General features: G+C 40.9%; 1 protein-coding gene across 7 annotated transcripts in view; it reads right to left on the bottom strand.

Moving 5' to 3' along the window:
- Positions 1–102: 102 nt before the first annotated feature.
- Positions 103–27,534, bottom strand: part of ZNF81 (zinc finger protein 81) — a 117,054-nt gene continuing 89,622 nt past the window's right edge. For all 7 annotated transcript variants that reach the window (XM_085007798.1, XM_021080394.2, XM_085007799.1 and 4 more), the window contains 2 exons: positions 19,534–19,629; positions 103–3,313 (listed from right to left, as the gene is read on the bottom strand). In XM_085007798.1, coding sequence (XP_084863924.1) covers positions 1,605–3,313; positions 19,534–19,629 — 1,805 coding nt within the window. In that variant the 3' untranslated portion in view covers positions 103–1,604. The remainder of the gene's footprint in view (positions 3,314–19,533; positions 19,630–27,534) is intronic.

Genomic DNA, 27,534 nt, shown 5'->3' with positions numbered 1-27,534 from the left:
GAAGCAGATATTTTCCAACCCAGCCAAGTCCTGGCTTTTTTTTTTTTTTTTTTTAATTTCTTCTGGATTCTGCTTGCAAAATGGAACAGTTATTACTTCATATTTTTCTTTCTGTGTATTATATGCAGCTAAAAGCAGCACACTGATACTTCCAATCTTCTGCTGAAAATTTCCTTAGCCAGATCCGTAAGTTCATTTGGTACATTCTCTGTCTTTCCACAGAGCGTGGTGACTGTTTTGCTATTTTTTTTCCTTACTAAACAACATGGACTGCCGTCTTTTTCAGACTTTCTTATGGTTTTCCTCATTGTTTTTCCAGTCTCCACCTGAGGCCCAGGCCCAAAGCTAATGCCACATGTCTTATGTTTTGATACAACACCCTCAACAGGCATACACTTTTAGGCATTACTGAGCATTTGCTGTGCAACAGACTACCCCAAAACTTAGTAGCTTAAAACAAGAGTCATTTTATTTATCTCATTATTCTCCAGGTTGGCTGGGATAAATGGCATTGGCTCTTCTGGTGTGGGCTGGTGTGGCTGAGGCTGGAGGTCGAGGAAGGCTCACTTCTAGGTCTGGCATGTGGTCTAAGGGGCCTCTGCTGGGCTGGATCATCTCTGCTCCACGTGGTTTCTCATCCCCCAGTAATCTGAGCCTCTTCAAATGAAGGTCTCAGAATTCCAAAGAGCAGCAAGAGAGGGTAAGCCTCAAGGCAGGCTTTTCACACTTCTCCAGCATCTTCTCGAATTTCTTTGCTAATGTATGTTGGCCAAAGCAAGTCACATGGCCAAGCTCAGAGTCAAGGAGTAGAGAGAGAGCTCCACTTCTTAATAAAAGAAACAACAGAGTAATATTACACAGGGGTGTGCATAAAGGGATGGGAGAGATCTGTGGCTGTTTTGCATTGTACCACAATGAAAAAAGATAAAAATATGTCATGGAACCTAGTATAAATGACAGGATTATATTTATGCATTCGTGTAAAATTATATATGCAGATATGTGTATATATAAAACAATAATGACCTTGAAACTGTGGATTCACATAAGTGAAATATTCAGTTGGAAACATATTTGATAGACATAATTACATTAACTCCAAAAAAAGAATTTCAATTCAGTGATTCCTCCCATTGTGCAATGGGTTTGACTACAAACAGAGCAAGTCTTGCACATCAAATATATCATTTTGTGGTTCTGCCTTTTGCTTTGTTGTCACTTTAAAACGCTTACTATAACACAGTAAACCTTACTGTCATTTATATAATTTTGCATGCTCAATCTATAAAGCATTTGGTAACAACTTGCTTTATAATACTTTCTACAGGAAGGCTTTTCCTAATGCATCAAACTGACAGCATTTTTCCCAGTATGAATTCTATTATATTTTGTGAGGCCATCCAAACATGGAAATTTCCCTTCATTCAATGCATTCATAGAGGGTCTCTTCTGAATAATTTTTCTCATCTCAGGTGAAAGAGCCTAATGAATGCTTTGTATTATGCAATGTACTCATACAGGATCGGTCTTGGTTGAATTTTATAATACACAGAAATCTGATTTCTATGATAAGGCTTTCTCATTTTTAAGAAGCAGGATAACTTTCATGTATGAATATTGCGATGCATACTCAGAACTGATTTCTGAGTGAAGCCCTTTCCACAGTCACTACACTTATAGGGTTTATCTCCAGTATGAATTGTCTGATGCTTATTGAAATTTGACCTGTCAGTGAAGGCTTTCCCACATTCTGCACATATATATGGTTTCTCTCCTGTGTGAATTCGCTGATGTACTTTGAGATGGGGTTTCTTGGAGAAGGATTTCTCACAGTCAGAGCACTTATAAGGCTTCTCTGTAGTATGAATTCTCTGATGTGTAATTAACTCTGACTTCTGGATGAAGGCCCTTCCACAATCAGCACAAACATAGGGTTTCTCTCCAGTATGAATCGTCTGATGTTTATTGAAATTTGACCTGTCTGTGAAGGCCTTCCCACATTCAGCACATATATAGGACTTCTCTCCGGTGTGAGATTTCTGGTGAGTATTGAGATTTGATCTGTTGGTGAAGGCCTTCCCACAGTCGGTACATATATAGGGTTTCTCTCCTGTGTGAATTCGCTTATGCATCTGGAGTTGTGACTTAGATGGGAAAGACTTCCCACAGTCACTGCATTCATAAGGCTTCTCTCCAGTATGAATTCTTTGATGTGCAATCAAGTGTGCCTTTTGGATGAAGGCCTGCCCACACTCAGTACATATGTAGGATCTCTCTCCTGTATGAATTCTCTGATGCATTCTGAGTGTTGACTTTTGCGTAAAGGCCTTCCCACACTCACTGCACTTGTGGTGTCTTTCTCCAGTATGAATTTTCTGGTGCACATTGAGGGCTGAGTTCAGGGAGAAGCCTTTCCCACATTCACTGCATTCATAAAGTTTTTCTCCAGTATGGGTTGTCTGATGCCTAAGTAGAGATGATACTTGGAAAAATGATTTTCCACATTCACTACATTTATAGGGTTTTTCTCTAGTATGAATTTTCTCATGCATAATTAATTCTGAATTCTGGATGAATGCCTTCCCACATTCAGAACATATATATAGTTTTTCATCTCTATGAACTCTCAAATAAATACTGAGTAGTGGCTTCTGTGTAAAAACATTTACACATTTACTAAGTTCATGAGGTTTTTCCATAGTATGGATTCTTTGAGATGCAAAGAGGTGTGACCTTTGGGTGAAGATCTTCCCAAATTCAGTACACATATTTGATTTCTCCCCAACGGGAAATTTCAGATTGTGACTGAGTGCTTGTTTGAGGCTGAAGACTTTTCCACACTGATTGCTGTCACAGAATTTCACTGCTGTCTGTGTATTTTCATGGTTAGTAAAAGAAGAACTCTGGGTGAAAACTTGATCATGTCCAATAATTTTATCAAAGTTCTTTGTTGCATTGCTTTTACTATGAATTTGTAAGTCTAAATTATGCTTTAAATTCTTTCCAAATGAGTCACGTTTATGGAGTCTTTTCTGTGAAGGAATACAATTTGGGCCTGGATGAACAAATTTTCCACTGTCTTTATACTCATAATCCCACTCTGTGTTCAATATTTTCTTATTAATGAAAGCAGTATGACCCAGAGGCTTGTTCTGTTTTTCCTGATAGCTTTTTATCTGTTCAGTATCTTGCCACAGCTCTTCTAAAATGGAATACAATGAATCATCTCTTGTATCTTCACCCTCTACTTCACTATGAAATGAAACCTTTCCAGAAATTCTTTTTTGTGAGGTTTTAATCCCAAACTTTCCATCTAAAAAGAGAAAAAAAAGTAGAATTGACACAAAGAATAAATAGCAGAAGACTAAAAGATACACATAAGCTACTCCAAACCGAACACATGGAAGCCAGTAAATTTGTTGTTGTTGATGATGATGATGACAGTAATAACATAAAAATATATACAGTGCTTTATTATGTGCCAAGCTCTTATATGACACTTATTATGTTCCAGGCATTGCTCTAAAAAATATATACATATGAACTCATATAGTCCTTTCAAAAGTCCTATGAAGTATTTTCTGTTATCCACTTATTGTAGATAAGGAAAGTGAATTTCAGAATAATTATATATATAATATATATTTATATATATTTATTCAGAATATATACATATTTAAATATATATACATTTATTCATATATATATTTAAATATATATATTTATTTATTCAGAACTGGAGATTGGAGTTCAACATAAGCAATTTAGCTCTACTTTGGTAGGGGATATCAAGTAGGGTGGACTGAAGATTAAACAGACAAGAGTATTATGGGGAAATATCTGTGGAGAGCCTAGGCTTTAAGGGGGGTGACCCAGAGTCCAAGTCCTCATTAGCTTTCAATTCTAAATCTTCACTAATCTCACTGCTTCTTGCTTATTAGCAATGAAACCAAATTAATGTGATTTAAAAAACAATTAAATTTGCTAAGAGAGTAGATCCTAAAAGTACTCAGTACAGGAAAAACATTTCCTTTTTCTTTTTTATATCTATATGATACAGATGTTAGCTAAACTTACTGTGACAATCATTTCACAATATATATAGGTCAAGTCATTATGTGGTACATCTTAAACTAATACAATGCTTTATGTCAATTATATCTGAATAAAACAGAAAACACTGATTTATTCAGGCTGATAAGAAAAATATTGTGGTCATAGCCACCTTGACCTATACAAACAATAACTGGATGTCTCTACTCCAACCCTCCATCCAGGTCTAATGGTTTCCTTGGAACTAAAATTATATATATTTGACAAGATATACAAAATCAGAGATATGACAAGCCATCTATGGTAGTCTGAAAGCTGTCTACCAGAATCTGTTTCACCATTCTTTTGCATTAAGAGGGTAGTATCCAGGCATACGGCTGCCCAGTCATATAACATTTCTCAGCCTCCTTTGAAAATTAGTGTGGCCATGTGACAATGTTCTCAATGGAATGTGAGAGAAAATGATGGGTGCTGCTTTCAAACCAGAGCATTGAAACAGTAGGCATGGTTTCTCTATAGCCTCTTCTACCTTCTTGCCTACTAAAACCTGGACTTGGCAGCAACACAGATTCAAACATGCAGATGCTACAAAGAATCCAAGTGATGGTGGAGTTGGGTATTGGAAGGAAATTGGATTCATGAATAAGCATGAACAACTAGGTTTTCCAATGGCCTGTGATATTAGAGACTGTATATAAGAGAGAAACAAAATTTTATATTTAAGTCACTATATCTAATGATCTCTTTATAACTGTGAATTAGCTTTAACACAATTAATATGCAATTCTTGCCCAGAGTGGGAATCACCAGTGTTTCCATTACCAGTATAGTGCATGAGACATATTACATTCACAATAAAAATGTTAAAATGGAAAAATTATATCCTATCTCATCAGTAAGAGCTTTTAGATACTAATAATGCTCTGAGTCATGAAATCCAGTTTTCCCATGTTAGTTTGATACTGTACTCTGGACACACGTGTCCCATACAAAATCTCCTCTTATTCTTTTTTTTTTTTTTTTTTTCAGGGCTGCACCTGTGGCATATGGAAGTTCCCAAGCTTGGGGTCAAACTGAAGCTGCAGCTGCCAGTCTACACCACAGGTGCAGCAACACCAGACCCTAGCTGCATCTGCAACTTACGCTGCAGCTTGTGGCAATGCTGGATCTTTAACTGCTGAGTGAGGCCAGGGATTGAACTCCCATTCTCATGGAACCCACTGAGCCACAATGAGAACTCTTTATCCCCTTATTCTTTTTTTGGGGGGAGGGAGGGTCTTTTTATAGGGCTACACCTGTGGCATATGGAGGATCCCAGGTCTAACTGGAGCTGTTACTGCTGGCCTAAGCCAGAGCCACAGCAACGCCAGATCCAAGCCACGTCTGTGACCTACACCACAGCTCACGGCAACACTGGATCCTTAACCCACTGAGCGAGGCCAAGGATCGAACCTGAAACCTCATGGTTCCTAGTTGGATTCTTAACCACTGCGCCATGACAGGAACTCCCTCTTATTAAATTGCATTTTATTCTCACACATTTGGCTTTAATTTATTTGGTAGCTGTTAAGCCCTGGATTCCTAGGCTTGGTTTTAACAGTGGTTTTGCTTTTCACTTTATTTAACACTGAAATATGTATAAAAAGTCTAACTTAAAAATAAAACTAAACCCTTGCTGTACTGGACAATATTTAGATCACCAGCACCACTATTCATTGTAAAATTTTTTCTCCTGCAATAAAAAGCTTCTCTATACTTTCCTGAGCCCATAGATTCAATGAACAATATACAAATGGTGAGTCATGGGTCTAGAAAGAGCTGCGCATTCAAGCTGTCGTTCTCTTTGCCACTCAAAAAAAAAAAAAAAAAGCCTCACAAAAGTCAGGTTTATTCCCAAATAAAAGGACATGTTCATATCCTCTTCTTCCATTTAGCCTGCTTAGCATCTTCTTTTGTGCCGTTTAAAAATGTACTGCGGAATATTATTCAGCCATAAAAAAGAATGAAATAATGCCATTTGCAGCAACATGGATGGACTTAGATATTATCATACTGAGTGAAGTAAGTCAGACAAAGACAAACATCATATAATATCACTTATATGTGGAATCAAATAAAAATGATACAGAAGAACTTATAAAACAGAAACAAACTCACAGATTTCAAAAGAAATCTTATGGTTACCACAGGGGAAACCATGGCGGGGTGGGGGGGAGAAGAATTGGGAGGATGGGAATAACATACACACACAGTACTTTCCAATTACAATTAACGTTCTGTTGAATTCCTCTCAGCAGAATTTTAAAAATTCCCCCTGAAATAGAGCAAAAACTTATATACTTATTCCCCACAAATTTGATTATTTAATACTGGCATTTTCTTTGTGCTTCACATTTGAATAGTGAAAATAAGATACAGGTTCTTATTTTCAGGGATTTTCAAAATTATGATGGGCATAAGCATCTGAGGGAGGGGGGAACAGAAATGGAGAAGAGCAATAACTTTGGAGTAGGTAAGGGTCATTTCATGGACTAGATGATAATCCAAATGAAACAAAGTAAAAGTGTCTACTGCCTGGATAGGCAGAGCACAAAACAATAAAGAACCTAGATGGAGAGACAAACTTCATATTTGACAGGTATTAAAGCTTTTTTTTAGGAGGGGGGGGTGTAATTGCAGCATATGGAAGTCCCCAGGCTGGGGTAAAATCAGAGCTGCAGGAGTTCCCATCGTGGCGCAGTGGTTAACGAATCCGACTAGGAATCATGAGGTTGCGGGTTCGGTCCCTGCCCTTGCTCAGTGGGTTAACGATCCGGCGTTGCCGTGAGCTGTGGTGTAGGTTGCAGAGGCGGCTCCAATCCCGCGTTGCTGTGGCTCTGGCGTAGGCTAGTGGCTACAGCTCTGATTCGACCCCTAGCCTGGGAACCTCCATATGCCTCTGGAGCGGCCCAAGAAATAGCAAAAAGACAAAAAAAAAAAAAAAAATCAGAGCTGCAGATGCTGGTCTATGCCACAGCCACAGCAACACGGGATATGAGCCACATCTGTGACCCACACCACAGTTCACGCCAATGCCAGATACTTAACCCACTGAGCGACACCAGGGATTGAACCAGCATCCTCATGGATACTAGTTAGATTCACTACCGCTGAGCCACAATGGGAACTCCCTTGGTAGGTATTAAAGACAATGTAAAAATTTGAGGGAAACATGAATTAAGGAAATTGCACAGATACAACTTTGACTGGAAATAAATGGCCATGTTGTAAGTGGCACTGAGATGAGCTACTGGACATGTGGAGTAATTGTAAGTTTACTTCATAAAGCTGATGGTAAAAATAAATGCAGTGTCCCAGGTAGTAAAATATTTTGGTGGAATTTAAGATGAACCAGAAACAATAATGGAATCTGCAAATATTAGGAGCAGAATAATCCAAGCAGAAGAAAATATAGACTTGCTTTTGGGTGATGCTACTAGGATTTAAGATGAGAGGAAATATAAACAGTATTCTCTTTTCTTTTCTTTTCTTTTTTGTCTTTTTTTAGGGCTGCACACATGGCACATGGAGGTTCCCAGGCTAGGGGTTGAATCAGAGCTGCAGCTGCCAGCCTATGCCACAGCCATAGCAACACCAAATCTGAGCTGGAACCTACACCACAGCTCAGGACAACACTGGATCCTTAATCCACTAAACAAGGCCAGGGATCGAACCCACATCCTTAAGGATACTAGTCAGATTACTTTCCACTGAGGCACAATGGGAACTCCTGATAGTATTGTTTTAAAAAGAAAAAAAAAGGAATTGCAGAGTAATTAGTAGGAGAAGATAACTAAGATGGAAGAAACAAGATACAGCAGAATCTGACAAAATTTGGAATTTTGAGGATTCCTAATTTGGACAATGATGATGTGAGTTCCTCACATACTAAGTAAGGGTGAATAAAGTAAAATATTCTATGGGAATTGCCTAATATGCAGATAAGTGTGCCACTGAAGCCCAGTTATTATATAGCAACCAGTGATGTCAATATGGAAGTCATCAGAATACAAATAAAAAGCTTGTGTTCACTGGTCAGAATGACCATCATTAAAAAGTCTACAAATAACAAACACTGGAGAGAGTGTGGAGAAAAGGGAACCCTCCTACACTATTGGTGGGAATGTAAACTGGTGCAGCCACTATGGAGAACAGTATGGAGGTACCTCAGAAAACTGAATATAGAACTACCAGATGATCCAGCAATCCCACTCCTGGGCATATATCCAGAGAAAACTCTAATTAAAAAAGACACATGGAGTTCCCATCGTGGCTCAGTGGTTAACAAATCCGACTAGGAACCATGAGGTTGCGGGTTCGGTCCCTGCCCTTGCTCAGTGGGTTAACGATCCGGTGTTGCCGTGAGCTGTGGTGTAGGTTGCAGACTCGGCTCGGATCCTGCGTTGCTGTGGCCCTGGCATAGGCTGGCAGCTATAGCTCTGATTAGACCCCTAGCCTGGGAACCTCCATATGCCGCGGTAGCGGCCCAAGAAATAGCAAAAAAGACAAAAAAAAAAAAAAAAAAAAGGACACATGCACCCCAATGTTCACAGCAGCACTATTTACAATTGCCAAGACATGGAAACAATCTAAATGTCCATCAACAGATGAATGGAAAAAGAAGATGTGATACACAAACACACACACACACACAAAATGGAATGTTACTCAGCCATTGAAAAGAATGAAAAAACACCATTTTCAGAAACATGGATGGACCTAGAGATTATCATATTAAGCAAAGCAAGTCAGAAAGAGAAAGACAAATACACCATATGACATCACCTATATGTGGAGTCTAAAATACAACACAAATCAACATATCTACAAAACAAAAACAAACTCACAGACATGGAGAATAGACTTGTAGTTTCCAAGGGGGAGGGTGTTGGGGGGAGGGAAGGATTGGGAGTTTGAGATTAGCAGAGGCTATTATACATAGACCGGATAAACAATAAGGTCCTATTGTATAACACAGGGAACTATATTCAATATCCTGTGATAAACCATAAGGGAAAAGAATATGCACTATATATACACACATATACATACACACACACACATACACATATAACTTTGCTATGCAGCAGAAATTAACACAACATTGTAAATCAATATAAGTTTTTTAAAAACTTAATTGTCCAAATATGTGTGGGTCTTTTTTGGTCTCTCTTTTGTTCCATTTATATATTTGTTCGTCCTTAGAGTAATACAACACTGTCTGGATTACTATAGCTTTATAGTAAATGTGAACATTAGATAGTATAAATCGTGCTTTTTCGTCTTTCTCAAGACTGGCTCTTCTAGGTCCTTTACATGTCTATATAAACTTCAAAATCTCCTTGTCGGTTTTTGCCCCCTATAATTACAAATAATTGAACAAGTAGAATACAATTCAATAAAGCAACAGATCTTGACAACACACAACCAACTTGATTTAAATATATGTGACATATATATGTATGCATATATATATATATATATATATATATTACAAAATACTCATCAACAGTCAAATATATTCTTTTCTCAGACAACAGGTTAGACAACATAAAGGAAATAGACAAATTCCTTAAAAAATACAACTTATTACATCTGACAATCTGAACAGCCATATGTGTATTAAAGAAACTGAATTTATTACTGCAACTTTCTCATCAAGAAAATTCCAGGCCTAATGGTTTCACTGGTGAATTCTATGAAACAGTAGAAAAAGAAATAGCAGTCTTACACAAACTATTTCAGATAATAGAGAGAGAACACTTCACAGCTCATTACTTTTTTGTGTATCCAGCATAACTCTAATACCAAAACCTGACAAAGATACTGCAAATAAAGAAAAAACTTCAAAGCAGTATCACTCATGAAAAATGCAAATATTTTAAAAATATTAGTAAATAGAATCCAACAATATATAGTAAGAGTAATAAATCATAATCAACTAGTATTTACCTCAAAAATGCAAAGTCAATTCAACATTTGAAAATCAATAATAAATTTACATAAAAATAAAAGCAGCTGAGGATCAAGATGGCGGAGGAGTAAGACATTGTGCTCACCTTCTCCCACGAACACATCAAAAAAACACATCTACATGTAGAACGATTCGCACAGAACATCTACTGAGCGCTGGCAGAAGAACTTAAACCCCCCAAAAGGGCAAGAAACGTTTGATGTAAGTGGATAGAACAAAAGAAAAAAAGAAAAAAGAGAGAGAGAGAAAAAGAATCAGGACGGGACCAGCATTCTTGAGAGGGAGCTGTGAAGGAGAAAAGGAACCCGAACCCTGGGAAGACACCTAACTGACGAAAGATCAGTTAAGACAGAGGGACCTCAAAGTCGCCGAGAAAAGTGCAACAGCTGGACTGAGAAGGGCAAAGCAGAGTGAGAGATGCTCAGATCATCTGCACCACTTCCCTGGACACTACAGCCTGACACACTCAGGCAGGGACTGGGCGCTGAGATTCGGGCTCCAGATGTCAGTTCCGGGGAGAAGACTAGGATTGGCTGTGTGGAGATAGCCTAAGGGGCTAAGGAGTGGTGTGCCATGGGCTGGGGAGTGGAAAACCACAGCCAAGGAAACCCAAGAGGAGGTCTGGGCCCACAGGAGAAGCAAGGCACCACTGTTGTGGTGGGCGTGAATGGGGGGCGGGGCCAGACCGCCATAGGAATCTTCCTGTGCATATGTGCGTTCTCAGAAGGTAGGGAGCCTCTGGTGCAGGCTTTGGGTGGGGAGAGGCCATTTGCTCAGGCTACGGGAGATCAGGAACTTCTGTGGGCTATGGGTGGCTGGGCACCTCTTGTATGAGCTAAGGGCAGTGGGGGGCTAAGCATGATATGGCGCCTCTTACATGATCTATAGGCAGAAGGCACAAACCACAGCAGTCATCTCAGAAACCAGAGGGAGGCATGGCCTGCCACCACTAGGTTCTGTGAACAGGCTCCACCTGCGGCCCCATTTACCTCAGAGGTTGGCAAAAAAGAGGACACTGCAACTGAGCAACACCTGTTGTTGCTCTTGCTCCCTTAGGAATACACCCACCCTGCTGCTGCCACTGCCAAACGCTCTGGGCAGTGCCCACAATGCCTGACCACTGTCACTTCCCAGGACCCTGCAACTAGGAGCAGCCTGTGCAGCACCTCCTGCATGGGCTAAGTGGGATGGGGTGCTTTTGTATGGTCTACAGGTGGCAGGGGCAAACCATGACAGTTATCTCTGACTCCAGAGGTGGGCATAACCTGCCACCACTACGGGGTCTGTGAACAGGCACCACTTGCAGCCCCAATTCCCTCAGAGGGCACCACAGAGGAGGGCACTGTGACTGAACACCACCAGTTGTTGCTCTCACTCCCCTGGGAACTCACACACCCTGCTGCTGCCACTGTCAAATGCTCTGGGCACCTTCTTCATCTGCTGAAGGCTCATTACCACTTCCCTGGGCCCTGCAACTAGGAGTAGCCTGCACCACATGCCCTGCAGGTCCTTGCTACTGACAAGAACCAAACAACCAGGCACTGACTACTAGCTCTACCCATTGTCTCCTTCTCCCTGGAAACACAGTCAGCACCCTGGGGATAGCACCATGTTCACAACGAAGAAAGAGACAGCAAATATCCAAACTCCCACACCAAAAATAAATAGTAACCCCCCACAAAACACACAGGGGCACTCTTGCATAGAAGTAGCCCTGCAAAACTACAGTTTGGTTTCCCTAAATTCAAAGAGAAAACTATAAGCAAGATAAAGAAGCTCAGGAACCATTCCCAGTTAAAAGAACAGGAGAATTCACCTAAAGCTGCAAACAATGAAACAGACCTCTGCAGTCTAACAGACACTGAGTTTAAAAGGGAGATAGTGAAAATACTGAAGGAATTAAGGGTGAATATGAAGGAATTAAGAGCAGATAAAAACAGTAATACATATTACTTTAGAAAGGAACTAGAAAATATAAGGAGGAACCAAGAAAAAAATTAGAAAATTCATCTGCAGAGACACAAACTGAGCTAAAGGCACTAAAGAGTACAATGAATAATGCAGAGGAATGAATTAGTGACATGGAAGACAGAATGATGGAAATCACCCAGTCAGGACAGCAGACAGAAAACCAAATGAAAAACATGAAAGCAATATAGGAGACCTATGGGATAATATACAGCAGGCCAATCTATGCATAATAGGAATTCCAGAAGGAGAAGAAAAAGAAAAGGGGATTGAAAATATATTTGAAGAAATTACGGCTGAAAACTTTCCAAATCTAAAGAAAACAGGTCTCAAGATACAGGAAGCACAGAGGGCCAAAAACAAGCTGAATCCAAACAGGCCCACGCCAAGACATATTATAATAAAAATGGCAAACTTTAAAGATAAAGAGACGATTCTAAAGGCTGCAAGAGAAACACAAAGTGTTAATTATAAGGGAACCCCCATAAGCCTATCAGCTGATTTCTCTACAGAAACACTACACACCAGAAGAGAGTGGCAAGACATATTCAAAGTTCTAAAAGGGAAAAATTTGCAGCCTAGAATATCTGCAGCAAGGATATCATTTAAAATAGAAGGAGAAATAAAGAATTTCTCCAACAAACAAAAGCTAAGAGAGTACAGCAATACTAAACCCATTCTAAAAGAACTACTGAAAAGGCTTCTCTAAATAAAAAAGAAGTAAGAAGAAATAGGATGGAGGTAATCACAATTGGAAAACAATCACTTAAATAAGCCAGTATACAGATCTAAAAGGGGGAAAAATCTACTGTAAAAGTGATGATAAACACAAGGAATAACAAAAGGATAAACATGAAGATGTTAAAAAAAGGATTTCAAAATCATAGAATGTTGGGAAGGAAAGTAAGAAAATCTAGACTCTTTTTTTAAATAAAGTGTTTGAGCCTATATGACTATCAGGCTAAAGCAAACAGATACAGAATGGGTTAACAAACTTAAAAAAAGGGCAACCACAAATCAAAACCAAACAATACATTAGCAAAAACTAAGAAGAAAAGTATAAAACAAGCATAAAATAAATGTAAAGCATCCAACCACAAAAAGAAAGGAACAAAGTAGAAACAGAATCAACTGGAAAACAAGGTTTAAAATGGCAATAACTACATATCTATCAATAATCACCTTAAAGGTCAATGGACTGAATGCTCCAATCAAAGGACACAGAGTGGCAGATTGGATAAAAAAGCAAAAGCCTACAAGATGCTGTCTACAAGAGACTCACCTTAGGACAAAGGACACCTATGATTAAAAGTGGGGGGATGGGAAAAGACATTTCATGCTGATGGACAAGACGGGAAGGCAGAAGTTGCAATACTCATATCAAATAAAATAAACATTAAAATGATGGCCATAAAGAAAGATAAAGAAGGAGTTCCCATCGTGGCTCAGCAGTTAACTATCCCGACTAGGATCCATGAGGATGTGGGTTCAATCCCTGGCCTCACTTGGTGGGTTGGGGATCCGCCATTACTGTGAGCTGCAGTGTAGGTTGCAGATGCAGCTTGGATCAGGTATTGTTGTGGCTGTGGTGCAGGTCAGCAGCTGTAGCTCTGATTAGATCCCTAGCCTGGGACCTTCCATATGCTGCAGGTGTGGCCCTAAAAAGAAAAAAAAAGAAAAAAAGGAAAGACAAAGAAGGACACTATTTAATGATAAAAGGATCCTTTCAAGAAGAGGATAATACAATCATCAATATATATGCCCCTAATAAAGGAGCACCCAGATACAGAGAACAAATACGAAGAGACATATAAAAGGAGAAATTGATGGGAATATAATCATAGTAGGAGACTTTAACACCCCACTCATATCAATGGACAGATCCTCTAGATAGGAATTCAATAAGGCAACAGAGATCCTAAATGACAATGTAGAAAAGTTCGACTTCATTGACATTTCCAGGACATTATAACCAAAAAAATCAGAATATACATTCTTCTCAAGGGCACATGGAACATTCTCAAGGATTGAACACATACTGGGGCACAAAACTAACCTCAAAAATTTTAAGAGTACAGAAAATTATTTCAAGTATCTTCTCTGACCACAATGGCATGAAACTAGAAATCAACCACAGGAAAAGAAATGATGAAAAATTGACAATATGGAGACTAAAGAACATGCTACTGAAAAACCAATGGGTCAATGAGGAAATCAAAAAGGAAATTAAAAAACACCTCAAGATAGTCTCCTAAAGCAAAAGAAATAAAAGCAAAAATAAACCAATGGAACCTAATCAAACTGACAAGCTTTTACACAGCAAGGGAAACCAAAAAGAAAACAAAAAGACAACTCACAGAATGGGAGAAAATAGTTTCAAATGATGCCACTGACAAGGGCTTAATCTCTAAAATATACAAACAACTTATACAACTCAACAGCAAAAAAACCAACATCCTAGTTGAAAAATGGGCAAAAGACCTGAATAGACATTTCTCCAAGGAAGATATACAGATGGCCAACAAGCACATGAAAAAATGCTCAACATCCCTGATTATTAGAGAAATGCAAATCAAAACTACTATGAGGTACCACCTCTCACCAGGCAGAATGGCCATCATTAAGAAGTCCACAAATAACAAGTGCTGGAGGGGTTGTGGAGAAAAGGGAACCCTCCTACACTGTTGGTGGGAATGTAAGCTGGTACAACCACTATGGAGAACACTATGGAGGTACCTTAGAGAACTATACATAGAACTACCATATGACCCAGCAATCCCACTCTTGGGCATATATACAGACAAACCTTCCTTGAAAAAGAAACATGCACCTGTATGTTCATTGCAGCCAAGACATGGAAACAAATGTCCATCCACAGATGAATGGATTAAGAATATGTAGTACATATACATAGTGGAATACTACTCAGCCATAAAAAGAACAAAATATTCCCATTTGCAGCAACATGGATGGAACTAGAGACTCTCATACTAAGTGAAGTCAGGAGAAAGACAATTACTATATGATATCACTTATATCTAGAATCTAATATATGGCACAAATGAACCTTTCCACAGAAAAGAAACTCATGGACTTGCAGAACAGACTTGTGGTTGCCAAGGGGGAGGGGGAGGGAGCAGGATGGACTGGGAGTCTAGGGTTAATAGATGCAAACTGTTGCATTTGGAGTGGATAAGCAATGAGATCCTACTGTACAGCACATAACATATACATTTTATAATTACAGTTTTATAATTACAATTTTTTTAAATTACAAACTGTAATTATAAAATGTATATGATATGCAAATGACCTAGGAGAGCCAAAGTCATTTTTTTTTTTTTGTCTTTTTTTTTGTCTTTTGTTGTTGTTGTTGCTGCTATTTCTTGGGCCGCTCCCGCGGCATATGGAGGTTCCCAGGCTAGGGGTCGAATCGGAGCTGGAGCCGCTGGCCTACGCCAGAGCCACAGCAACGCAGGATCCGAGCCGTGTCTGCAACCTACACCACAGCTCACGGCAACGCCAGATCGTTAACCCACTGAGCAAGGGCAGGGACCGAACCCGCAACCTCATGGTTCCTAGTCGGATTCGTTAACCACTGCGCCACGACGGGAACTCCCAAAGTCATTTTTAGAATAAAGGCAAGTTGGAGAAATTACCCTACCTGATTTTGAGGCTCACTATAAAAGCTATTGTAAAAAATTATGGGTTTGCCAAAAGGACAGTGTATTAACTATATTTTCTTATTTTGTGTAATTTTTTTTAATTGGGATATGTAATTTTATTTTTATATGATTTTTATTTTTCCATTATAGTTGATTTACAGTGTTCTGTCAATTTCTACTGTACAGCAAAGTGAGCCAGTCATACATGTATATATTCTTTTTCTCACCCTATCCTCCATCATGTTCTATCATAAGTGACTAGACATAGTTCCCAGTGCTATACAGCAGGATCTCATTGATTATCCACTCCAAATGCAACAGTTTGCACCTATTAACCCCAAACTCCCAGGCCATCCCATTCCCTCCCCCTCCTCCTTGGCAATCACAAGTCTATTCTCCAAGTCCTTGAGTTCCTTTTCTGTTGAAAGGTTCATTTGTGCCCTATATAGGATTCCAGATATAAATGCCATCATACGGTATTTGTCTTTCTCTTTCTGACTTACTTCACTTACTATGAGAGTCTCTAGTTCTATTCATGTTGCTTCAAACGGGATTATTTGGTTCTTTTTTATGGCTGAGTAGTATTCCATTGTGTACATATCTTAATCCATCTTCCTTTTTTTTTTTTTTTGTCTTTTTGCCATTTCTTGGGCCACTCCCGTGGCATATGGAGGTTCCCAGGCTAGGGGTCTAATCGGAGTTGTAGCTGCCAGCCTACATCAGAGCCACAGCAACTCGGGATCCAAGCTGCATCTGCAACCTACACCATAGCTCACGGCAATGCCGGATCGTTAACCCACTGAGCAAGGGCAGGGATCAAACCCGCAACCTCATGGTTCCTAGTCGGATTCGTTAACCACTGTGCCACGACAGGAACTCCCTTAATCCGTCTTCTTAAATCCATTCATCTGTGGATGGACATCTAGGTTGTTTCCATGTCTTGGTTGTTGTGAATAGTGCTGCAATGAACATACAGGTGAATGTGTATTTTTCAAGACAAGTTCTGTCTGGATATATGCCCAAGAGTGGGATTGCTGGGTCATATGGTAGTATTTTATGTATTCTTGATGCTCTGGCATCTGGTGCCTTGCTGATGGATCCTGGAGAGACTGCCCTTCTCAGGGCGAGTTATTTTCTTCCTAGAGACAGCAAATGACTTCCTTGTAAGTATACCTTTCATATGCAAACCAACCAATCCAGAGCCCATATCCACCAACTATCTCTTTATCAAGATCTCACAGATTGAGCCACTAGACTCCTGCCCTAATCACCTCAGGGCCAGATACCTGGCAACTAAGGACAGTCCTTACACCCCAGAGCCCACTGAAACTACTCAAACTAGCTAATTCTAAACCTCCCCCACCTGCTTACTCTGTGTCACCCATTCTTACCCCTGAAAATCTCAAGGGTCTTGCCCATGCTTTCCCCTTACAACCTCTACCTCCTGATTGATCCTGGTGTTCCCTGGTGTGACCCTGAGTGGTGTGGAATGCCTCCTCCTCTTGGGACTGGGAGTTACAAACTATTTTCTTTTTTATATTCCTTTTAAAATATATGTATTTCTTTTTAAAATTTTTATTGGGGTAGAGTTGATTTACAGTGCTGTCTTAGTGTCATGTTTACAACAAAGTGAATCAGTTATACATATACGTATATCCACTCTCTCCCCCCCCACCATACATTATTAAAGAACATTGAGGCTCAGTGGCTTAAGAACCCGACATAGTGTCTATGAGGTTGTGGGTTCAATTCCTGGCCTTGCTCAGTGGGTGAATGATCCAGCATTGCCACAAGCTGCAGGCATAGGATATGGTACTGCTGTGGCTGTGGCGTAGACTAGCAGCTGAGGCTCTAATTTGACCCCTAGCCTGGGAGCTTCCATATGCTGCAGGTGTGGCTGTAAAGAGAAAAAAAAAACCTTGAGTAGACCTCCCTTCACTATACAGTAGGTCCTTGTTAGTTATCTATTTTATATATAATAGTGTGTATACGTTAATCCCATCCTCCCAACAGATCCCTCCCCTCTGCCCCATGGTTTCAGCTTTGGTAATCCTAAATTTGATTTCAAAATCTTTGAGTTTACTTCTGTTTTACAAATGAGTTCTTGTGTATCATTTTTATTAGATTCCACATATAAATGATATCTGATATCTGCCTGTCTCTGTCTGGCTTACTTAATATGATAATCTCTAGGTTAAAAATTATTTTCAATGGCAATTGTCTCTGGATCTGTTTGCCTCACCATACCTGAATAATTTCATTTTAAAACAGGAAGACATACAGGACAATTGAACAGAAGAGAGAGTCCAGAAATAGGTTCACATTTATTAAAATCAAATGATTTTAATAAATGTGCCTACCTTAGGAAATTCAGTGGGGAAAAAGTCTCTTCCACAAATGATTCTGGAACAACTGAATATTATATTGAAAACAATGAACATCAATCCTTACATTAAACACACAAAATGGATTGCAGACCTAAACTGAAAATGCTAAAATAGTAAAACTTACAGAAGAAAATATGAGAAAATCTTTGTGACCTTGTAGTAGGCAAAGATTTCTTAGACCACAAAAGTACTAAAATATTAAACTTTTTAAAAAGATGATAAATTAGACTCCATCAAAATTAAAACATTTGTCCTTTGATAGGTACCAGTAAGAAAAGAAAAATTGCAAGGAACTGACTGGAACAAAATATTGGAGATATATATATATATATAAATATATATAAAGACAAAAAGCATCTCAATGGTGGCCTGGGGCCAAAGTGGTGGTGGGTATTAACTACAAAGAGCATAAAGGTGCATTTTTGTGTGATGGAATGTAATATATCATGATTGGGGTGATTATACAAGTGTGCACCTTTGCCAAAATTCACCAAACTGTACTCTTAAAATGGATACATTTTATGGTATGTAAATCACACCTTAAAAAAGCTGATATTTAGGAATTCCCATCGTGGTGCAGCAGAAACGAATCCAACTAGGAACCATGAGGTTGTGGGTTCAATCCCTGGCCTCCCTCAGCAGCTTAAGGATCCAGCATTGCTATGAGCTATAGTGTAGGTCTCAGACACGGCTTGGATCTGGTGTTGCTGTGGCTGTGGTGTAGGCCGGCAGCCATAGCTCTGATTTGAGCCCTAGCCTGAGAACCTCCATGTGACACAGGTACGGCCCTAAAAAGCAAAAATAAATAAATAAAAATAAAGTTGATTTAAAAAAAATGCTAGGTGACAGTGACCATAAAGTCAGAAGATGGGAGAGAGGTGTGAAGATAAGGGAGGTAGAGCGAAGTAAGAAATCTGAAGGCAATACCTACAAAAAGAAAAGGAGGTGAGGCTAGTTGTAGATGACAGTTTATTGGTATCTTAGAGTGAGAAGATGAAAACCAGAGGGAGAAGAAGATGAAAGAGCACCAGAGAGAATAGGACTGAGGCAACCAACTGATCTCCAAAGAAGGAAAATCCATGGAAACCTGAATGTATAGAATAAGAATCTAAGGCCCCATACTAGTCTCAGTCCTTAAGCATAAAAATGCGATGGAAGGAACAGAATAACCAAGAAAGCCAGACCTGTAGTGAGGAAGCCTGGCATATGACCCAGAGTATAGGTATTAGAGCAATTCTTTTGGAGGAAAGCCAAGCAAAGAAGACAGGGGATAACAGTAAGGAGAATAAAGGGAGAGAACAATTTGGTACCAGAGAGGCCAATGTTACCTATTTCAAGCAGTTTCTAAAGTTTTGAACCTTCAAGAAGCGTAGAAATCATGGCACTTTAAAGATATTGGCCTCAAGTATTTCCAGGTCTCCCTTCTGCCTGAATCACACTTGCTCACCTGAACAGCGCCGATGTGGGGTATCTCTCTCCAACATCCAAGGCTCCTCTCCTTGCTCCAACTTCAAGATGACCTCTGGTTTGGGAATTTCATACCCTGTTAACAGGAAATGATAGAAAACGGGGTCCAGTTAATGGCTTTCCATTCATTTTTTTAAGTTTTATTGAAGTATAATTTACAAGGCTGTGATAATTTCTGCTGTACAACAAAGTGACCCAGTCACACACACACACATATCCATTCTCTCTCAGATTCTTTTCCCACATAGATGATCACAGAATACTGGGTAGAGGTCCCTGTGCTATATAGCAGGTCCCCGTTGGCCAATCACTCCATATACCTCAGTGTGCACATGCCAATCCCAAACCCCCAATCTATCCTCCCCCCCGCAACCTGTCCCCTTTGGTCACCACATGGTTTTTCAAAGTCTGTGAGTCTGTTTCTGTCTTCTATTGTTTCCCATGTAGTCTTTGGAAAAGTCACCACATTTCATTGGGAAAAGAGTAACAAGCACAAAGATGAAGGGACTGGAGAATCTCAGACCAATCAAGGATGACGCCATCACACACTTGACATGTCCCCAGAGCCCTAGCAGCTGAGGATGGAAACAGCCTCGCTGAGGTTCTGCAGTAATTCCCTAGGCTGTTATAGCTAAGTACCGAAAACTGGGTGGCTTAAAATAATAAAAATGTATCATTTCATATTTTTGGAGGATAGAAATCTGAAATCAAGGTGTTAGCTGAGGATGGAAACAGCCTCGCTGAGGTTCTGCAGTAATTCCCTAGGCTGTTATAGCTAAGTACCGAAAACTGGGTGGCTTAAAATAATAAAAATGTATCGTTTCATATTTTTGGAGGATAGAAATCTGAAATCAAGGTGTTAGCAGGGGAGAATCCTTCCTTGTATCATTTAACTTCTGGCATTTGCCCCGAATCTTGGGTGTTCCTTGGCTTGTAGATGCATTTTGATCCTGTCTCAAGGCTGCTTCTCCCTGTGTAACTTCTTATGGTCTTCCCTCCATGTGTGCCTATTTCTATGCCCAAATTTCCCTTTTTTTATACGGATACCACTCATATTAGGGCATGCCTCCAATGACCCCATTTTAACTTGATCACCTATATAAAGACACTACTTGCAAATAAGGCCACATTCTGAGGTACTGGGGGCTAAGATATCCACGTATCTTTTTTTTTTTTGAGGGAACACAATTTCAACCCATAAGAGCCTGCCCTCTGACCAACCCCCCAAATTCATGTCCTTTCCATGTGTAAAATACACTAATCTCTTCCCAATATCCCCCAAAGTCTTAATCATCCCAGAATCAACTCTTAGGTCTAAAATCTCATCTAAACATCAACTTGGGAGTTCCCATTGTGGCTAAGTGGGTTAAGAACCCGACATAGCGAGGATGTGGGTTTGATCCCTGGCCTTGCTCAATGAGTTAAGGATCCAGCATCGCCATGTGCTTTGGTGTAGGTCGAAGACGCGACTCAGATCTTGCACTGCTGTGGCTGTGGCTGTGGCTGTGGCGTAGGCTGGCAGCTGCAGCTCTAATTCAGTCTCTAGCCTGGGACTTCCATATGCTTCAGGTGCAGCCGTAAAAAGGGGAAAAAAAAACAAAAACAAAAAAACAAACATCAACTCAAAGTCTCAAATCTCATCATCTAAATCATCCAAATCTTATGGGTGAGAGTTGAGTATGAGTCATTTTGGGACAAAATTCCTCTCATGTAAACCTGTGAAGGCAGACAAGTTACCTGCTTCCAAATTACAATAGTGGGACAGGCATAGGATAGATACACCCATTCCAAAAGGGAGAAATCAGAATTTAAACAAGGATGGCAGAACATGATGGAAGATAGTATGAGAAAGAGAATGTATATATATGTATGACTGGGTCACTATGCCCTACTGCAGAAATTAACACAACACTGTGAATCGACTATATTTTAATTAAAAAAAGAAAAATTATTTTATTTTATTTAGGCCCACACGTGCAGCATATTAAAAGTTCCTGGGCTAGGGGTCGAATAGGACCTGCAGCTGCCGGCCTACACCACAGCCACAGCAAATGCAGGCTCCTGATCTGAGCCGCATCTGTGACCTATGCTGCATCTTGCGGCAATGCCTGATCCTTAACCCACTGAGCAAGGCCAGGGATCAAAGCCAAATCCTCATGAATACTAGCTGGGTTCTTAACTTGCTGAGCCACAAAAGGAACTCTGAAAAAACAACAATTTTTTAAAAACCGAAAAAAAAAAGGGGGGGGGGATGGCAGGTCTCAAGCAAGTCTGAAATCTACCAGGGTAAATTCCATTCGACTTAAGGCTTGACAATAATTCTCCTTGGTTCAATGGTCTGTCCTCTAAGCCTATCAGGGTGGTAGCCCCACCCCCTTGGCCCTGGGCCAGGTGTGGCACCACTTACTATTATTATCCCTTGGAGGACGGGATTAAGATGGCGGAATAGAAGGACTGGAGCTCAACTTCTCTCCTAAAAACAACAAAATTCACAACTAAAGACTGAGCAATCTCCACCAAAATGGACTGGAAACCTTAAAAAAGATACCCTACTCCAGAAGAAAAAGAGGAGGCCACATCAAGAGGTAGGAGGGGCGATTTTGTGATATAAACAACCCCATACCTCCTGGGTGGGAAGCTCTACAGACTGGAAACTAACTGGTTCACAGAGACTCACCTACAGGAGTGAGAGTTCGGAGCCCCACATCAAACCCTCACGTGCGGGGATCTGGCACTAGGAGAAAGAGCCCCGGAGCATCTGGCATTGAAGGCCAGTGGGGCTTGTGCGCAAGAGCTCCATGGGACTGGGGGAAAGGGAGACCCCACTCTTAAAAGGCGCACACAGACTTTCACATGCACTGGGTCCCAGGGCAAAGCAAAGTCTCCAAGGGAATCTGGGTCAAACCTGACTGCAGTTCTTGGAGGACATCCTGGGAAAACAGGGGTGAATGTGGCTTGTTGTGAAGGAAGGACATTGAAAGCAAAGCTCTTGGGAATATTCAGCAGCAGTGCCTTTCACTGGAGGTGGCCATTTTGGGAAAATCTGGCCCCACCTGACAGTCAGCTCCTGAGAGGCCCCAGGGCAAACAACAACCTAGGTGGGATCTCAGCCCCACCCCTCAGTAAACAGGCTCCCTAAAGACCCCTCAGGCACACAGATGCCTCTAATCCCATCCAGAGACTAAGCCCCACCCACCAGAGGGATTAGAATCAGCTCCACCTACCAGGGGGCAGGCATCAGCCCCTCCCATCAGGAAGCCTACACCAAGCCCCCACACTGACTTCAGCCACAAGGGGGGCAGACACCAGAAGTAAGAGAGGCTACAACTCTATTATCTGTAAGAAGGTCACCACACCAAAAACCTATAAAAATGAAAAGACAGAGGACTATAACTCAGATGAGGGAGAAAGGAAAAACCCCAGAAAAACAGCTAAGCCATGAGGAGATTCTCAGCCCCCAGGAAAAAGACTTTAGATTGTTGATGCTGAAGATGATGCAAGACATTGGAAATAAACTGGAGGCAAAGATGGATAACTTACAGGAAACACTGAGCAAAGAGATACAAGATATAAAACTTAAACAAGAAGAGATGCAAAATACAATAACTGAAATAAAAAATTCACTAGAGGCAGCTAACAGCAGAATACAGGAGGCAGAAGAACGAATAAGCGAGGTGGAGGACAGATTAGTGGAAATTACAGATGCAGAACAGAAAAGAGAAAAAAGATTGAAAACAAATGAAGAGAGTCTCAGAGAACTCTGGGACAATGTGAAATGCACCAACATCCGTATTATAGGGGTGCCAGAAGGAGAAGAGAGAGAGAAGGGGACAGAAAACATATTCCAAGAGATAATAGCCGAAAACTTCCCTCACATGGGAAAGGAACCACTCACTCAAATCCAGGAAGCACAACGAGTACCATATAAAATAAACCCAAGGAGGAATACACCGAGACACATATTAATCAAACTGACCAAAATTAAAGACAAAGAGAAAATCTTGAAAGCAGCTAGGGAAAAGAAACAAATAACATACAAGGGAATCCTGATAAGGCTATCAGCAGATTTTTCAACAGAAACTCTGCAGGCCAGAAGGGAGTGGCATGATATACTCAACGTGATGAAAGGAAAAAACCTCCCACCAAGATTACTCTATCCAGCAAGGTTCTCCTTCAGATTTGAAGGAGAAATCAAAACCTTCACAGATAAGCAGAAGCTGAGAGAATTCAGCAACACTAAACCAGCCTTACAACAAATACTAAAGGAACTTCTATAGGTAGAAAAGAACAAGAGAAGAAGGAAAGGAAAAAGAACGGCAAAAACAAATCCAAAGTAATTAATGAAATGGCAATAAGAACATACATATCAATAATTACCTTAAATGTGAATGGACTAAACGCCCCAGCCAAAAGACATAAACTGGCTGAATGGATACAAAAACAAGACCCATATATATGCTGTCTTCAAGAGACCCACTTCACTTCTAGGGACACATACAAATTGAAAGGGAGAGGATGGAAGAAAATATTTCATGCAAACAGGGATCAAAAGAAAGCTGGAGTAGCAATACTCCTATCAGACAAAATAGACTTTAAAATGAAGAATATTTTAAGGGACAAAGAAGGACGTTACATAATGATCAAAGGATCAATCCAAGAAGATGATATAACAATTTAAAATATCTACGCACCCAACACAGGTTCACCACAATATATAAGGCAACTGCTAACAACCTTCAAAAGAGAAATTGACAATAACACAATCATAGTGGGGGACTTTAACACCCCACTTACAGCAATGGACAGATCAACCAGACAGAAAATCAATAAGGAAACACAGGCCCTGAATGAAGCATTAAACCAGATGGACTTAATAGATATTTATAGGACATTTCATCCAAAAGCAACAGAATACACATTCTTCTCAAGTGCACATGGAACATTCTCTAAGATTGATCATATCCTGGGCTACAAATCCAACCCCAGTAACTTTAAGAAAATTGAAATCATATCAAGCATCTTTTCTGACCACAACGCTATACGACTGGAAATCAACAACAAGAAAAAAACTGCAAAAAACACAAACACGTGGAGACTATTATCCTTAGTGACTCATCAACAAAAATGTTGCCTCCTGTTCTGGCAACCTTATTATGCTCTGCTGTCCTAGATGTCTTAGTTCCAAAGGAAGGAATGCTTCCACCAAGAGACACAACAGTGATTCCGTTGAACTGGAAGTTAATCTGCCCCCTGAGCATCTTGGTCTCCTTGTGCCTCTGAATCAAAAGGCAAAAAAGGGAGATGCTGTGCTGGCTGGGGTGACTGACCCTGACTACCCAGGGGACACTGGACTGCTTTATCACAATGGAGGTTAAAAAAGGGCCAGGTCTAGAATATGGGAGATCTCCAAAGGCAAGCTATTGTGCCCTGTGATTAAAATCAATGGAAAACCACGAAAACCCAATCAGGCAGGACTGCTGATGGCCTGGACCCTTGAGGTATAAAGTTTGGGGTCACCCCACCAGGTAAAGAACCACAACCAGCTGAGGTACTTGCTGAGGGCAAAGGGAACAAAGAAGGGGTAATGGAAAAAGGAATTCTGCCTCAGGACCACTATATAGAAACCTGCCTAGTTTGCAGTCCATGGCCTGCCCTGTGGATTTCAGACTCGTGACATCAGAGTTCCTGTCGTGGCACAGTTGTTAACAAATCCAACTAGGAACCATGAGGTTGCGGGTTCAATCCCTGGCTTTGCTCAGTGGGTTAAGGATCCAGCATTGCCATGAGCTGGGGTCACAGATGTGGCTTGCGGATCCCGCATTGCTGTGGCTCTGGCATAGGCCGGCATCTACAGCTCTGATTAGACCCCTAGCCTGGGAACATCCATATGCTGCGGGAAGTGGCCCTAGAAAAGGCCAAAAAGAAAAAAAAAAAAAAAAGCTGTGACATCAACTCACCTGAATTTCCAGCTTGCTGGCCTGCCCTTCAGACTTGTCAATCCCCACAACTGCATAAGCCCATTCCTTAAAATAAATCTCTCCCCCCACTCTTGTATTTATGTACACACACACACACACACACACACACACACACATGGATGTTCATACTCTCTATATGTATACAGCCATGTCCTATTGGTTCCATCTCCCTGGAGAACCATAATATAGATTCTGATACTAAGTGGATCTAGAGGAACAGCGTCTTAAGGGTGAGTTTTCCGAACTATTTATGAGATTTCTGGAATCGGTACCTTATTTTAATTAGATTCAAAAGCGCCAACAGGAGTTCCCACTGTGGTTCAGTAGGTTAAGAATCTGACTAGTATCCATGAGGATGCAGGTGCGATTCCTGGCCTCACTCAGTGGGTTAAGGATCCAGTGTGGCCACAAGCTGCAGCGTAGCTCACAGACGTGGCTCAGATCTAGTGTTGCTGTGGTTGTGGTGCAGGCTTCAGTGGCAGCTCGGGTTCAACCCCTAGTCTGGGAACTTCCACATGCTGCAAGTGCCGTAAGAAGAAAGAAGAAAGAAGAAGAAGAAGAAGAACTAATTACTCTATTTCCAGTAGTAAGGAGAACATCAATAGTCACTGGCATATGATCATGGAGAAGTGCAAAAATATCAACATTGGATACACCTAATCAAATTCTTAGAAGAGGTGAGATTTTGGATGATCCTGTACTTGACCCTTTGAAAGTTTCTGGCAAATATACAGATATAATAAGATTGCCGAGTTGCTTCTGATTGCACTGGACAAAGAAAAGGACGAGCTCAGGGATTTTGATTTCCCAGCTCAAGCATTGCATAAATGACCTGAAAATCTCTATGTCTGGTCCTGAGAGCAACCCTTAGCTCCTGTAGCTGCAGAGCTGAGCTTGCTGAAAACCACACCCAGAGTCTCATCCTGGGAGTGGCTAAATTACAAATAAACTGAATTCCCGACCTCTCAGGGTGTCTGCTGTTAAAGGAGGGCATTGACTAGGGAGGAATGGGATCCTGCAAATTGGAATGGGGACACATGAGAACACGTGAGGACACGGAACCTCGAACTTTGGATGAATCATTGCCAGAAGCAGCAGCCCTTCTGCCCTTGACTGAGATTAACCCTACTCTGCCCGAGGAGCCTGCAGCAGCCTCCCCTGAGGGACTTGCCTTGGAAGGCACTGCTGAGTCCTAACCCCAGGACCTATGCCCATCACCCTTCTTTGCTTCCGGACCTGTAACTAGACTTAAGTCTCATCAAGGCCCAAAGAGTGAAGGACTGAGTCTGATCCATGAGAAAGCGGGATACACTCCAAAAAAAAAAACCCCTGCATGATTTGTCCAATTGATATGGACATAAATCTGGGAAATATGTGTGAAAATGGATATGAAGAGTATAGGATAATGAAAAGAACATAAACTTGGATCAGGCCAATTTTTTTTTTTTTTTACATTTTATCTATCTATCCATCCATCCATCCATCCATCCATCCATCTACCTACTGTTGCACCTGCAGTATATGGAAGTTCCCAGCTAGGGGTCGAATCGGAGCTGCAGCTGCCAGCCTACACCACAGCCACAGCAATGCCAGACCTGAGCCGCATCCATGACCTATGCCGCAGCTTGCAGCAATGCCAGGGATTGAACCTGCATCCTCATGGACACCGTGTTGGGTTCTCAACCTGCTGAGCCACAATGGGAACTCCCAAAACTATTGATGCGTGTACACTAAGCAGATTCTGAATTTACCATTGCCACTTGAGGGCTTAGAAAGGGCTCCAGCAGCCCCTGCTTGGCTGGTTGGCTGAAAAGTGGACCAAAACGTGGCCCAGACTACATGAAGTTGAAATGCCAGAAGCGATTTTTTTTTTTTTTTTTTTGGCTGCGCCCTCAGCATATAAAAGTTCCCGGGCCAGGGATCAAACTTGTGCCACAGCAGTAACTCAAGCTACAGCAATGACAACACCGGATTCTTACTTGCTGAGCTACCAGGGGACTCTC

Source organism: Sus scrofa, chromosome X (genome assembly GCF_054392235.1).
Source record: "Sus scrofa isolate SSC_HxYL_T2T_F1_AM1 chromosome X, Sscrofa_HxYL_maternal_Yorkshire_Landrace_v2.0, whole genome shotgun sequence".
In the NCBI taxonomy this organism is placed as follows: Eukaryota; Metazoa; Chordata; class Mammalia; order Artiodactyla; family Suidae; genus Sus; species Sus scrofa.
The sequence above is the reverse complement of the archived record's forward strand: the minus strand, read 5'-3'. Positions and strand labels throughout refer to the sequence as shown.